Source organism: Cheilinus undulatus, linkage group 20 (assembly GCF_018320785.1).
Source record: "Cheilinus undulatus linkage group 20, ASM1832078v1, whole genome shotgun sequence".
NCBI classification, from domain to species: Eukaryota; Metazoa; Chordata; class Actinopteri; order Labriformes; family Labridae; genus Cheilinus; species Cheilinus undulatus.
Window position 1 is genome coordinate 18,417,957 of NC_054884.1, and position 16,569 is coordinate 18,434,525.

The 16,569-nt window shown below is 39.5% G+C and overlaps 1 protein-coding gene across 2 annotated transcripts in view; it reads left to right on the forward strand.

Annotated features, from left to right (window-relative positions):
- Window positions 1-287: 287 nt before the first annotated feature.
- The window catches only part of LOC121528859 (integrin alpha-M-like), a 46,175-nt gene continuing 29,893 nt past the window's right edge, over window positions 288-16,569 (forward strand). The window contains exons 1-5 of one of the 2 annotated variants that reach the window (XM_041816497.1): window positions 288-444; window positions 1,947-2,049; window positions 2,248-2,345; window positions 4,623-4,693; window positions 4,858-4,972. In XM_041816497.1, coding sequence (XP_041672431.1) covers window positions 408-444; window positions 1,947-2,049; window positions 2,248-2,345; window positions 4,623-4,693; window positions 4,858-4,972 — 424 coding nt within the window. In that variant the 5' untranslated portion in view covers window positions 288-407. Of the gene's footprint in view, window positions 445-1,261; window positions 2,050-2,247; window positions 2,346-4,622; window positions 4,694-4,857; window positions 4,973-16,569 lie in introns of both variants that reach the window. The other variant, XM_041816498.1, reaches the window with a different exon arrangement.

Below are 16,569 nucleotides of genomic sequence, written 5' to 3' on the forward strand. Positions count from 1 at the left end.
CTGACAATGACAATCTTTTATTAAGTTTTCTTATTTATAATGACTTTTTTAAGCATTATGTTTAATGGACTGCTGTGAAACAAGCTTAGAAATATGTAAATGAACAAATTATAAATAGTGGAGGATGTTATGTCTTTGCTTGAGTTTGGGTTATAAAATTAAACACACTCTGTGCGCCATGCAACTGAGTGACCACATCCAGACAGCTCTGCAAAGAAAAGAAAGAATTTGTCAACACTGAAACCCCTCCTACCAAAAGTTTCTCTAATGGGCTGACTTAACTCTGTAACACCTTTTGTTTTCTGCATTTTGCTTTTGACATCTCCTGTCTTGACAAGGAGAAATAAATATAAGATAAGCATTAATAACAGAATCACAGTGTTAGATTTTCTCATGGGAATGTTACAATGGCATGGATGATGACAACTACAGTTTTCCTGACAGGTAAGACAATTTTACTCCTACTGATTATGTACTTTAATGTCTCTTTGGCTGTAAACGTAAAAATAGCGTCCTTCATTTTAACTTGAATAATTTGGATTGAATTAAAACCTGTATAGGTTGTTTTAACTTTAATAAACTCAATGCAAAATAATGATTTTATTTTTTATTTTTATCCACTTGTGACCATTCATATTTGAACCCTAAAACTAGCTTTACTGGAATAACCCATTACCTTAATGGTGAAAAATTACATTATTAATGGGATAACAAAGTGCCAGAGAATTTTAACTTTTAAAACTAGTTTTGTAGGATTTTGTCCAACAGATCCAGCCTGAGTAGTTTAAAAGGAAAAAAAACAGCTACACAGTTTATGACCTATTAAAAAGAGGAAGACTGCAACAAACATTTACAGTAGAGATATCCACATGGGGGCAGTTACAACAGCTGGAATAAAACACAACATAAGAGTTGATTTCTGCAGGGTACTGAAGAGTTGTCAGGGAGGAGTGGAGGTGTGCAGACCAGCCGAAGTCTTTATACATGCGCTATGACTTGGATCTTGCCGGACAAACTTTAAAGACATGTCTCCATCCTTCTTTGTATTTTAGCTGTACAAGAAAAGTCTGGTGTGATAAAGAGACACAGTTTACACAGTGTAGACATTTTTAACAAAGTCTGTAGTCATGTATTTTAGTACTGACTGGAAAGGCATAGGGAAGCAAAATGTTTACATGAGACAAGAATGTTTCAAGAATTAGAAATAATCAAAAAATTGTGTTGTAATGATTTCTTCTCACTGTATTCCTGATACTTAAAGCAGCAGAAGCCAAACAGCTGTACAGAAAAAGGAGAAGCTGTTGGAGTTCCAGTCGACTCAGAGTGACTATTCATTCTGTGGAAAACTACGACATGAAAGATGATGTCAATCTGGTGCTTTTACCAACCACACATTTGTGCCAGCGTTTATTCATGTCCATTTAAGTTGATCTGAGTGAAGAATCTATTACAGGAAGTTCATACTGCCTTAAAAATACATTTAATCAATCAGTCAATCAATCTCTTCCAGCTTCTACTTATTGATATGAGGTTGTTTGTCATGTTGCACACATCTCATCCATTTTTAGATAGTTTTATGTTGTGACCAAAAAAGGGAAAAAGAGCGTTTAGATTTGCACGAGTATCTTCTAACACCAGGAAATCCTGTGTGATCGTAAAAATAGAAAAAAGGCCTCCTACACGATGCTGTCACTACTCGCTTCTTATGCTTACATTTTGTTTTACGGCTCAGAACAAAGACATAGAGTCAGAGTGAGACCATTTCTGACTTTGGCTCTGCCTTGTGGCATTATCAAGAAAGACGATGGCAGACACCATCCATAAATAATCTTTTCAATGAACAAAAACCACAGATATATAGTAAGAATTGTTATGAAGGTGTTAAAATGTCCATTTAAAATCAGTACACATTATTATTTTTCAAAACAAAATGCTTTTTCCCTCAGAGGTAATAGGTGCACTCTGTTTTAATATCAATCCTGTGGCCTGGAAGACCCTGGAGAAAGATGCTGCAGGTTTTGGATACCAGATAGTGCAGAGAAACAGAGAGTAAGTCATAAACATTTTTCAGATTGGTTTTAGGTACAAGTTCTTTCCATATTGTAACATTTTGACCATCATTTCTGTGGTACATGTCAAACTGAAGAGAGCACTAAAGCACTTCCATGTACACTGATGGTACTGGGATTTACTAAGGTTAACTTTTCTCACCAGAGTCTTTCACGTTTCCTCTGCTTTTTTCCACAGCCTGCTGGTCAGCGCTCCCCTCGAGCAGCTTCAGTCTGAAGAAAGGGGGCAGATATTTAAGTGCACCACCACTGACTGCAATCCACTACCATTAAGAAGTAGGTAGCCACTTAAGAAACAGGCGAGACTGAAAATAGAAGAGAGGGTTTTTATCAAAGTTCCTTTCATTTTTGTATGTCTTTGGGCTCAATAAAATTAAAATCCAAAATAATTTTTTTTCAATATGATTGTTTTTGCTTTTTTTTTTTTAACTCTAAATTGAGCAAGCAGTTACAAAAGTGATGGTAGACACTCCTCAGTGCACCTTCCCACAATGTTGAAGTCAGTTGTAATGTCAGGTTGCACTTATAGAGTTACATTCTGTCTACCAACATGGGGTCAAGGCTTTAGTCTGAAAAAAGATGTCTTTAAATATTGTGTTCACTCAGTATAATTGCTTTTAGCCAAATGGGGAAGGGCCTCACATTGGTCTTTACTTGGGGCCTGAAAATTACATCTAACACTGTGGAGCTATTATTGTTGCAAAAGTATTTGCAAATGCATACAAAGATCTGCGCACAAATCCACAAATGCGTGTACAGATCTGTAAATGCGTGCACAAATCCACAAATGCGTGTACAGATCTGTAAATGTGTGCACAAATCCACAAATGCATGTATAGATCTTCAAATGCGTACACAAATCTACAAATGCGTGTACAGATCTGCAAATCTGTGTAAAGATTTGCAAATGTGTGCAAAGTTTTGCAAATTTGTACAAAGATCCACAAATGTGTGCACTACTCTGCAGATATGAAGACCAATTTGTATTTGTGGACTTTGGTTAATTTTGGTTCAGAATCTGCTTCTCAATTGGCTGTCACACACATGACTTTTGCAACACTTGTACCGCCCACGATTCGTACTCAGATCCGTAAGCGTGTACTTAGATCTGTAAGCGTGAAGGCTGGGTCTGGGTCTGTTTGGGGCTGTCTTTCTCATCACATCGGAATCACACAGGAGGCAGCAGTTAAGACTTAGTAAGAGCTCTATATAACGTCAGCGTGGAAGGAGAAATGTTATCGTATTGTACTGTTATTGTTATTATTCATATTTTGATTGAAAGAGTAAATAAAATAATGAGTTCCTTATTTTCAAAATCGTGTCAGAGCGGTGGTTGAATTGCCATCTCTACAAGACAGGGTTTTATGTGTTGTATTTAACAGAAATCCACATTATGACGCTGGGTGATGTTAGCAATAAGATCGATGGAGTGGTCTGTAACATTTATATTTATATAAATAACAGGAAGAGAAAGATTGACGGCCATGCACGGAGCTGAACGGCACCCACCAATGTTGACAGGTGGCTGAGTGGCAACATTGCAGACTTTCTTTCACCTACTCATGGGTTCGAATCTTGCAATATCCTAAATATATTTATTTCTTATTACCTGGCCAGGAAACATAAAGGACTTGAAAATTTGCTATAATGTGTGATCAAAACGATCGGTCTAATGAATTACTCATTTCAGTCCATTACAGTTCGCACTAAACAGTCATTTTAATATTTTGATCATTTGCTCTGACATCGCGCTGATAGTTCCGTCAGCTGCCCTTAAAATAGAAAATCCCTCTGCAGTCCTGTGAGCAAAGGAATCCCAACATAAAAATGTAAAAGCTAAAGTTCTGCTGTGGCTACCAGAAAAATTCTGAAATTAAAGACCTCAGAGACTTTCCAGTGTAACAAACACTGCGTATATTTCCTGGCCTGAGTGATTAAATTCATGATCGGTGCATAAAAGTTATCAGCAAAAAAAACACACAGGTAACAAGAAATAAATGTATAGAATTTATATTGTAATATATTATATTGCAAAATTTGAAACAACAACTACGTGAATGAAAGTTCGTGATACTGCCAGTCAGCCACTTGATCAGCTGGATGAACACTGCTTTCAGTGAATCAGTATCAGGCCAAAATCCGCGCATGCGCGGGCGGGAGTAGATGACAGAGTGGACAAAGAGTCATCACGCTGTCGCCGTTTGTTCTGCAGGTGCAGGATCAGCACCACATTGGGCAGAGCCAGGTGACTCTGAGGTCTTTAATTTCAGAGTTTTTCTGGTAGCCACAGCAAAACTTTAGCTTTTACGTTTTTATGTTGGGATTCCTTTGCTCACAGGACTGTAGAGTGATTTTCTATTTGTGCGCAGATCTTTGTATGCATTTGCAAATACTTTTGCAACAATAATAGCTCCATGTAACACCTCTACACACAGAGAAATATGTGTTGGTATAACCGCAGTAAGCAGAAGTTACTGAGAGTGAGGTTCTGTTTTGATCAGGAAGTATCATTAGAGTATTTTAATGTTTTTTTTTTTTTTTTTTTTGATGCAGCACCAGACTTTGCTGTCAACATGTCCCTTGGCTTGACGATGACAAGTGATCCTGCCACACAAAACACACTGGTGAGCTGGAAAAACTGCACTGACAGTGTGTTTGATTCAGAGCATAGATCTGCAAAGAGTTATTTTTTGTCTAGAACTGAGGTCACATACTTACATGTTGATGGGATTTTATGTCAGACAACAGTAAACTTTGCATTTTTTTTTAACCATGCTTCTTTTTGCAGGTTTGCGGACCAACCATCCCAACAGACTGCGAAACTATCACCATGTATGACGGTGTATGCCTAGAGATAGGCACAAGTAATGCTGTCCTAGGCTCAATGCCCTCTTCTGGGAGAGGTATGTATTTGAGGCTTTTTTAAGATCTAGAAAACATTGGATTAGTAAATAAAGAGGAAGAAGATGCCTGCTGATATTTCATATCACCAGACACACTTCATTTTCAAAGATGGACGGTGCAACAGCTGCCTAGGAATGAAGCCAAAATATTTAGAACTCCCTCTGGGCATGTAAAATTTTGTCAAATCCTATTCTGTTTACAGTCATTAATTTTCCATGCTGGATCACTTCCATGTGTTCCTCTTTCTGAGTGGCTTCGTGCCCTGCACTGGCCTATTATCTGGGCCTGAGTCCGGCCCAGGCCCGAGGGGGTGGAGCCCTAGCCCGGCCCGGTCTGACAGATTTTCAGAATTATCAGGCCCGAACCCGTATCAAGCCCGACTTTTTTTTTTTTTTTGCACGCACGCGCAATGCAGCAGCGCACTCTAACAGCTGACCTGCATATTGCAGCAATTGTAGGCCTATTAACAAATAAACACTTCTATTCTATTCTATAGTAGAACTATTAATCAATTCTGAACATGGCGACATCCAATTCAACAACAGTGAGCTGCTTAACATGGCAAACTCTGTTCTTTAAACACCACAAGAAGAACAGTCTGTTTACTTGGCATCATGCAGCAAAAGAATAGCATCCACAGTTACAGAGGCAAGTCCAGTCCTCCTTTCTTCCATCACTCTTCCAGCTGCGCTGAAAGCACACTCGCTGCTGCTACCGCTGGCTGGGACACGTAGAGCGGGAAGGGAGGGGTCAGAGCGGCTGCTGCGTTCAAGTGTTGCCATTTAAATTGGTTAAACACAAACACGACACATTGCTCTAATTGGCAGGTTTGAAACAAAAGAACCCAAGCCCGGCCCGTGTCTGAGGTAATGATATGATCATTGGCCCAAAGCCCGGCCCTCGGGCTGTCAGGCCCCTCGGGCCTAGGGCTCCAGTGCAGGGCTCTAGAGTGGCTTTGTTGCAATGAATTACTTGAAATCAAACAGGCAATCATAATAGAAGTCCCTACTGACAAACGTGGCTCACACTGCGTACTTTACCAGATTATCAGATTATCAGAGAGAAAACTAAAAGACTGCCAATACAGTTAACCTGTGGAATTAGCTTGCCACACAGGACACAATAACTACGGGGTTCTTGTAACTGGGATTTTATTTCTGACAACTCAAAGTCAATCTTTTCAGAGTGCATAACAATGTGAATTCTCGTAATTCACCCCTTAAAAGGCTCTACAGTATTAGTGAGCCTGGGTTTAGCCTCACTCACAATAGTTGGTGTTTTCTTGAGAAATGAAATAAAATAAAACAAATCCAAGAAAATACAGCAGTGGGCTCAGGCTATCAATATAAACAGATTAAAATCTGTTAACTACAAATTCAACAATGAATTACTCACAAAATGTTTGAAAATGTGCACTAAATATGTACAAAAGTACACTTGCATCTCAACACGATTCTTAAAACTTAGTATGAGACTCCCTGGACATTACAGTCTCTTATTCAGTCTTTACCTTTGAAATACAAACAAAATAATTTTAACACTCTTTTACGTATTACAAATTCACATATGCTGTTTAAGCTAGCTAACATTACCTTGCAAATGCAAACACAGTACTTGTGGATGGCGCAGACAATCCAAAAACATCAATTTTAGTATAGCCTAAAACACACCATCTTGTTAGAATATTGACAGAAAACGTTTTGTTACTGTGATATCTAAAAAGATGTCTATGTTTACTCATCGTTTTACCCTCTCTTTTTTTTTTTTTTTTTTTAATATTAATATTTTTAATATTTATTTATGACAATACACACAGGTACAAGCCCTGACATATACAAACAAACAACACTAACATATTCACAACAACACAACATATAAGGGAGATCAGTGCATGCTCATACTTAAATAAATGTTCAGTTCATTGTCAAAAGGTTCAAAATGTCCTATACAGGGGTAGATCCGTTTTCAAAAACAAGACAAATACAAGCACAGCATTTCTCATATTAACCAGATTTAAGAGTCAATCAGATCAGATTAGATTAAATTAAATCAATATTTGCGATGATGATATGTGCCCCCACACCTGCTTCCAAATGGTTTCAGAGCTAAACATAGTGTCAGTTAGTGTATCTGTTATTCGCTCCATGCCTAGAAGATTAAAAAACTCAAATATCCATGTTTCTATAGAGAAGCATTTTGGTTTATGAATTTTCCAGTTTGACAAAATCATTCTTTTTGCAGCCAAGAAGGCTAAATCAACTGTCTTCCTTTCTTGTCTTGTTTTTAATTGTACAGCTCTATGATCCAACAGGCACACAGATGGACATGGAGCAATATTTACATTAATGATCACTGAAATTAACTTACAGACTTCTGTCCAAAATAACTTGAGTGCAGGGCAGAGCCATAACAAATGGATCAAATTTCCCACTTGTCCACAATTATGCCAACAAAGACTTGAAACACTTGGATCTATTCTTTTAAGTCTAGAGGGAGTAATATAAGCTCTATGAAGAATTTTCAGCTGTATTACTCTACCTCGGACTGACTTTGAGATTGTTTTAATGTCACGCCAAATGTTTTCCCACTCTGCAGAAGTAAATTTGACCCCTAAATCAAGTTCCCATTGTGACTCTGTCTTTGAGTTCGGGTTTAGGGAAGAATGAAGCAGCAGCTTATATAAACCTGAGACTGCTCCTCTGTTTAATGATAAAAATCTGAATTTTTTATCAATGTCATAATTAAAATCAAAATACTCTTTGGGAAATTTGGAAACAATTGACTTTAACTGGGAGTACTGTAAAAAACTATTTGTATTCAAGTTATATCTTCTTCTAAGTTCCTCAAAGGGCAGAATCTCTCTGTTCTCTATGATTTGATAAATTTCTGTGATATTGTGATTGCACCATACCATATTAGCCAGAGGACTCCCTGCAGCTTTAAATGCATTGTTATACCATATTGGGGAGGATGGAAGAGCTGAACTTGTAATGTTCATTCTTTTATGAATTTCTCTGCTTATGTCACATGAGAACTTAATAACACAATTGTCCAGTTTTTTAGGTGGAGCAGGGGTGTACCAAAGTGAAGATAATGACACAAATTTGTTCTTCTCCTTTACAAGATGTTCTTCCAGCCAGTCCCAACTTCCTTTGTCTCTACTCTTTTTATAGCCCCAAGTAAGTGAATACCTGGCATTAAATGCAAGATAATACAAATAAACATCAGGGATTCCAAGACCCCCTTTGTCTCTTGGTAGGGATAATTTTTTCTGATTAATTCTAGGCTTCTTGTTATTCCATAGAAAAGAGGAGAACATTCTGTTGACATTATCAAACCAAGATTTCTGAATAAACATAGGAATAGAGGACACAAAAAAATTCAATCTTGGAAGTACATGCATCTTTAACACTTCAGCCCTACCCCATAAGGGCAGGGGCAGAGCAGACCATCTTTTAAGGTCTTCCTTTATGTTAATCAATAGAGGTTTAGCATTTAAGTCCCATATTTCATTGATAGGTGATCTAATTTTTATTCCCAAATATTTCATGCCTTCTGCTCTCCAGACAAAGGGAGCAGATCCAAGATCTGTAAAATGTGTAAGCATGTTCAAAGGTATGGCTTCACTTTTAGTCCAATTTATTTTGTAGCCTGATAGGCTACCAAATGAGTTAATTATTTCTAAAACTCTTGGTATAGAGTATGAAGGTTTTGACAAAGTCAACAAAATGTCATCCGCATACATATTTAATTTGAAATCATGGCCACCAATCAAAATGCCTGTAATTTCTTTATCTTGTCGGATAGCACATGCCAACGGTTCTAAGGCTAAAATAAAAAGAAAAGGAGATAGGGGACAACCTTGTCTATTAGAACGCCAAAGTTGAAAGGGAGCTGAAATCATGCCATTGCTCTTTATTGCTGAGACAGGTTCCTGATATAGTGCTCTGATCCACTGTAAACACCTTGGACCGAAACCATATCTGGAAAGAGTCTCGAACAGGTACGACCACTCAATTCGATCAAAAGCTTTCTCAGCATCCAGTGAAATTGCTACCACTGGATGCTGAAGAGAGCTAGCCATCTGCATGGTTTGCAGGAGCCTTCGCATATTGTCGGATAGAAGCCGCCCACGGATAAAGCCAACTTGATCAATATGAATTAAATTTGTAACAACTTCTTCCAGCCGCTTTGCTAACATTTTTGCAAAAATTTTATAATCATTATTAAGCAAACTTATTGGCCTATAGTTTTCCACATCTAAGTGGTCTTTCCCTGGTTTTGGTAGCAATGATATGATGGCTGTCCGCATTGTTGGTAGCATAATCTGTTCCTCCACAGCATGATTAAACAAGCAAAAAAGCATAGGCATGAGTTCTTTTGAAAAACACTTATAGAATTCTGCAGTGTAACCATCATTACCAGGCGCTTTACTGTTTGATAGAGATTTAATTGTGTTGTGAATTTCTTCCTCAGAGATAGGTGCCTCCAGTTTTCCTTTATTTTCTTCCTTCAACTTTGGTAAAATTAATTTATAAAAGAAATTGTTTAAATCTTGTTGTTTGGCCTTATATTCAGATTTATACAAGGATGAAAAATAACTTCTAAAGGTATCATTAATAACTCCCTGATCTCTAGTAATCATACCAGTACTGTCCCTTAAAGAAATAATGGAGTGTTTTTGTTCAAGTTTTTTTAATTGATAAGCAAGCATCTTCCCTGCCTTTTCTCCATCTTCATAATGTGACCTTCTCAATTTATATAAAGAAAAAGCAGACTCCTCATGTAACATTGCTTGTGCCTCTGCCCTTGTCAAAAGTAATTCCCGTTTAAAAGAATTGTTCAATGGTTCTCTCATATGTTTCAACTCAAGATCTTTAGGCTCTGATAGCATTTCAGTTTTCCTCCTCATCTTGTCCTTGTTTTTATATGATGCATAACTGATAATCCAGCCCCGACAGGTTGCTTTAAATGCCTCCCAGACTGTTGAAATGGGAGTTACTGGGTTCATATTTATTTCAATAAATTCTTTGATATTCTTTGTAATCAATGTGACAAAAGTATCATCTTTTAACAATGAGTTGTTAAAACTCCAGTGTTTAGGCTTTGATTTCCTTTCATTGGTGGGACAAAAAGTTATTGAGATTGGGGCATGATCTGAGATGAGGAGACTATGAATTGTAGAGTCTGAAACATTTGCAATTAAGGAATTTGATAAAAGGAGATAGTCTATTCGAGAATAGGAATTATGATTCTTTGAATAGAATGTATATTCTCTTGATTTTGTATTAAATAAGCGCCACACATCAATAATTGACTGTGTCTCTAGTAGCTCTTTAAAGGCTTGAGAGAGAGATTTATCAGCTGGTAGGGGTGGACTTGAGCGGTCCATTGATGCATTGCTTACCAAGTTAAAATCCCCTCCCACTAATAGTGGTACATTTTTAAACTGAGTTAGCAAGATATTTATTGAGGACAAGAAACTGGCCTGTGCCAGATTTGGAGCATATAAATTCATCAAAATAATTTTACTCTTCTCCAGTTCTCCTGAGACTATTACCCATCTTCCTTCTTTATCTGTGATCACATCCAAGACAGTGAACAGTACTTTCTTAGAAATGAGAATGCAAACCCCTTTCGAGGCACTTGTACCTGGAGAGAAGAAAATTTGTCCCACCCAGCGTTGTTTTAACTTTAAAGACTCTTGTTTGGAAAGATGTGTTTCTTGTAACAGTGCTATGTCACAATCAAGAGATTTTAAGTGAGATAGGACTTTAAATCTTTTCACTGGATTTTGGATTCCATTTATATTCCAAGAGATTACTTTAATTTTATTCATGGCCATTAAGAATATTGGATAAGAGAAATAAAACCTACATAGGCTCTTTTTCCCCCTTTGGAAGTAGCGAAGGCGCATGCACTACAGGAGGGAAAGGGAAGACATACAAAGACACACAGCACATACCAAATAACACACAGACAACAAGAATAACCCACAGTAGGCAGATTGAACATAATTAACAATAAGATGAAAGTCCATATCATCTTCAGTCCGTGATAGTCGGATGTAGGCGCAGTATGATTGATAACCATATTATAACCATTTCGATTAGTAGGATTTAAATCACGGGGGGACACACAAAAAAAGTAAACAGCCTATGCGTAAAGGGGAAATCACTACTACAAACTTAAATTCCAAACAGCTAAATACTGAAAGAGGATCTATGCACATTTAGTTGCTTCTTAGTTTCGTATAAGTTTTCTTGACTAATAAACAAACAAACAAAACGAAAGAAAAAAAAACCGTCCCCTAATAAATTATTTGCAGCGTATATGCTGACCATAGATCAACCTAAAATATCTGTAATTGAACAAAGTCACAGTAGTCTATATTATAAACTCATTTTGAAACTAAGAAACGGAAAAAGGAGGGCCAAAAGGATCTCCGTTCTCATCATGAACTCACTGTACAAAGTCACCCCGGGCCAGCCTCGGGTGTGCTGGTACCGGGAGGGGTCTCTCCCTGCAGCCGCTTCTGCAGCTCCTTCCGTGCCAGCTCAGGGTTGTTGTAAATAATCTTTTCTCCATCAATAGTAACTACCAGCTGGGCAGGATGCAATACTCCAACCCTTATTCTCCTCCTTTTTAAGTCTTTGATCAAGTCATTATATTCAGCGCGTTGCCGCACCTCTGACGATAGATCTTGTCGAATAAAAAAAGGTTGACCTTGCCAGGAAAGGGATTTCCCCTTCCTCACTGCAGCCAGGATCTTCTGCTTGTCACCCCATCTCAACAGGCGCACAATTATGTTGCGAGGTGGATCCCCCAGATCCGGACGAGGCCGGAGAGCACGGTGGGCCCGGTCCACTTCAGGTGCCGGCTCATTCTCACCCAGTACATGTTGAAACACACGGCCCAGCAGCCCACTCAGATCATCCGCCTCAATTCCTTCTTTCAGGCCTATTATTCTGATGTTGTTCCTCCTACTGCGTGATTCTAGGTCGTCAACAACCTGGCACAGTGATGAAACTTTTTTGGATAGTTCTTTAACCAACGTGTTCTCTTTTCCAAAATCATCCTCCAAAGCACTTATACGTTGCTCCGCATTGGTGACTCTGTGCTTCACTGCATTAAAATCTTTGGAGAGGGTTTTGATTGCAGAGTTGATCTCTTCAAGTTTAGTATTCATGGAGGCTTGATGGCTTTGAAAAGCGTTTGTCAAACATTTCGCCCACGCAGGAGCCTCCTCGTCAGTGTCTGTATCAGACAGGTGCGTCCTCGTTGCACTCATGTCTGTATTCTTTGTTTTAGTTGCTTTGCTTCTCTGTCTTGTTGCCCGATCTAAAGACATCCGTTTTGACAAATACTTTCCAGTCCGTTCCTGACAAATTGCTGCCCGATTTGAGCTGTTTTTGAGTTAAAATTCTCCGGTCTGGTAAGCAACCCACACTAAAACGCCATGTTCACCTGTCCGTAGTCACGTTTTACCCTCTCTTAAGCACAGAAAACAGTGCAGGCATTGCAGTAAATGTCCAGGTTGTCACGCGTGGTTGTCAACAGGAAGAGAAATGACCATGATGACCATGTTGCAACTCCATGCTGCCACCTAGTGACCATAATCAGTAACTACCTGTGGATGTTCACTTACAATCTAATTCTCCATTCAGTGACAAATCGATGTCAGAAACATAAGAAAACTAGAAGAGCACTCGTAGAGCGCAGATCTCTGCCATTAGCCCTATTTCCAAATAGTGAAGAATCCTTTAAAAAATTCCTGCCCCCACCACAGCATTTATCGATTACTCCCTCCCCGGTGGGATGGAAACACGGTAAGACAAAGCATTGGCTTCGCTACAGGTGCCAACAGATGCACTGACAGTCTCACCCATGGTCTCACCGGACCACTTGAAGTCATGGCAGAGGGTGAATATTCCTCTATTCCTCCCAGCATTGTGGGTATTCTTGCTACAATTCGCTGTCTTCCTCTCTGTTACACTCCAACTCGTCTCCTCGACCAGGCATTTGTCTTTCAAACTCTATAAACTCCAAAACTTTGAATAGAAACCATAGACTATAAAAAGAATTGGACAAACCCCGTGTGACGTCAGTCGTCTACTTACAATAGGCGGACTCAAAAGGCTCTTGAAGCCAATCCGTGGAGGCTTCCATATTGAGATCGTGGTCTCAGCCGAACTTTGGATCAACCTAATGGCTTACCCACTAAGCACGACTTCCTGTCAGCCTGCTAGCTAGCATTCTGGTTGACAGAAACGGAGCCTCTGCCTGCCGAGCTATCTGCCAATCAAATGAGACGCGCCAATCAGCTATCATCCTAAATATAATCCGAACTATCATGGTACAAAAAAATTCACCCCCTGTACAGTGAGAGCACAATAAGACACTAGCTAATGAGACACGTTGGTGTTTTGAACCAGGCTGTAAACCAGTTCATTTCTAGTGTCTGTTTAACATGTGTGCAGACGGGACTTCCGATGTTCCTGCAGCCAGCCTCAAGTGGACACTCGCGGTATAGCAATTTTTTGCACTTCCGCATTGGCTTCATTTTTTAGGGCCGGAGGTTGCCGCTTGATAGAAACACACCCAAAAACTGCTGCTGGGATTGAAGTTACTTATGTCTGTCATCTCCTGGTGTGAAGTGGTAACAGCACAGACCTCCGCCATTAGCCCTATCTCCCAATAGTACAGAATCCTTTAAAAAATTCCTGGATCCAGGAGACCGCTAGGGTGCGCAGGGATGTAGGACGCGTGTTTCCGCTGCTCCTGGGAATGTGACGTACTTTTAAAAACTTCTGTCAATATCTTGGTCAGTTATAGTTTTAGAAGACAGAGTAAATATTTACAAGTCCTATAGGTGGCCTTTGTCAACCAATATGACCAAAATGTCTTCTGTCTTCAAAAACCGGAGGCAGCAAGTGGAGGCCGCAGCAAAACCTTGCCCTGTCCTAAAACGACTATGCCACAGGTTGTTGACTCCAATGCTGACGTTGCCAACGCTCTCAACACCAGACTTCTGAAATCCATGATGGACTCCCTTGAAGCTGATATCTTCGGAAAACTGGATCGCTATTATGCAGTCTCCACTCCGAGTTTACCTCCGTTCATAAAGAGCTGAAAGAGTCGATAGAACCACTACAAAAAAAAGCAACAGGCTAATCATGCTAGAGCTTGAGCGAGCAGCTACTGATCAGAGTGGCCGTATAACGGAGCTGGAGGCTACTGTTAGCAAGCTAACAGCTAAAGTTAAGCATCTGGATGATCGATGTGAGGACCTCGAAGGGAGATCCAGGAGAAACAATATCCAGCTTATAGGTTTACCAGAAGGACCAGAGGGGCCCCGTGCCACTGAATTCATTGCCCAACTTCTAAAAGATCTACTTCACCTGGATGAAAAGCCACTGCTAGACCGTGTCCATCGGACGCTGTGGGACAAGCCTAAAAAGGGAGATTCACCCCAACCATTTGTGGTGAGAGTTCACTACTTTCACATCGAAATGAGATTCTTCGCCGAGCAGGTCAACTCTCCCCTCTCCTTTATCAAGGCATGAAGGTTTCCATCTTTGCTGACTACACTTCCACGGTCACTAAGAAGAGGGCTGCCTTTGGAAATGGTAAGCGGCTACTCCACTCATGCCCGGGCATCAAGTTTGGACTGCTATTACTGGCAACACTCAGAATCACACTGTCGAGCGTAGACACACTTTGGTTCGAGGACCCAGCCAACGCAAACGATTATGTCAACAAGCACCTCAAGAAAGTTGTCACCCCAGATGATGTTTGAAGGGACATAGCTTATGTGAGTTTATGCCGCTGGTTAAGCGTGCTCTCATTCATTTGTTTACATTGACTTGGACAACATTTCCCAGTAATGCAGTGCTGCACAGCGCGTTAAAAGATGACTGGGTTAGCTGTCAGTTACGGCTATGTTCCTCATTTCTTTTCTATAGATACTCTGTTTATTCTATACATGTTCATGTTTGACCACGTCACCTTCTCCCTCAGGTAGCACGTTATTGTTTATATATAGTGATAGCTACGATGGAGCGTTTAACATGCCTTAACGCACGGGTTAACGCATGTGTCTCGTTTGGGGAGATACTTCTGCTGGGGTGGGTGGGAGCAATGTGGCTAGTTTACCACAAGGGAATGTTCTGTTTTGTGTTTTTTCTCAGTTTTGTGGTGGGTCTGCTTGGTCTACATGTGCGAAATATATACACTGAATACTGGTATCTTATCTTTACATTACTTTTTTTCCAGTCCTTGCTTTTCATGTCATTGCCATAGCTTTACCTAAATTATCACAGCAGGGTGGGATAAAATTTTGCAGCTGGAACTGCAGAGGTTTAAATAATCCCATTAAGCACAACAAGGTCCTGCACCATCTTCAACACCTGGGTGCCCAGATAGTCTTTTTTACAAGAGACTCATCTTAAAATCTCTGAACATTCCAGACTAAAGAGTAACTGGATTGGCCAGACCTATCATTCTTCATTTCCCAGTAAATCCAGAGGAGTAGCCATTATATTCCACAAATCAGTTCCCTTTGTTTGTTCTAATGTTATTGCGGACACAAATGGGAGATACATAATTGTTAGTGGCAAAATTCACAAAACGCAAATGCTTTTTGTAATCTTTATGTTCCTAATTGGGATGATGACTACTTTTTTAAAACACTGTTCTCCACTCTACCAGACATATACTCACATTTTCTTATTATTGCAGGAGATTTCAAGTGTTGGCTTGAACCGAACATGGACCGCTCCTCTACCCGAAATTGCACCTCCTTGAAATCCGCTAAGTTGATTCAGTCTCATAAAGAACACTTTGCCATATCTGACCCCTGGCATTTTTTTAACCCTTCTGGTAGAGAATATTCATTTTTCTCTAGTGTACATCATACCTTTACTCATATTATTTTCTTCTTGATAACAGAATCCTCCCATCTGTAAAATCTGTCTCATATAATGCAATAGTCATATCCGACCATGCCACAGTTACTATGGACATAAGACTTGAAGGATTTGATAACAACCGCTCCCCATGGCATTTTAACAACCGCTTACTCTCAAACAAGGACTTTGTGGATTTTATCTCCAAGCAATAGACTTCTTTCTCAGCATAAATAAGGCCCCTGATGTGTCTGTATCGGTGTTACGGGAGGCCCTAAAAACTTATATTAGAGGTGAAATAATTTCTTATTGCAGTTTCGAGAGGAAAATTAAGAAAGATAAGCTTAATGTACTGGCAAAACGTATTTCTCAATTAGATGTGATATATGCCATCTCCCCCTCTCCATCTCTTTACAAAGAACGTCTCTCTCTGCAAACTGAGTTTGAGGTTCTAGCTGCAGATCACACAACAGAAATGCTATTGAAGTCAAGATACACTTTTTACAAATGAGGGTACAAGGCCAGTCGGTTGTTGGCTCACCAACTGCGACAGACTTTAGCAACTCATCAAATTCCACAAATAGGCACAGCGTCGGGTCTGACTATTGATCCTAAGAAAATTAATGATGAATTTAGAGATTTTTACATGTCGCTATACACTTCTGAAAGTACAGCAGAGAATTCTCATT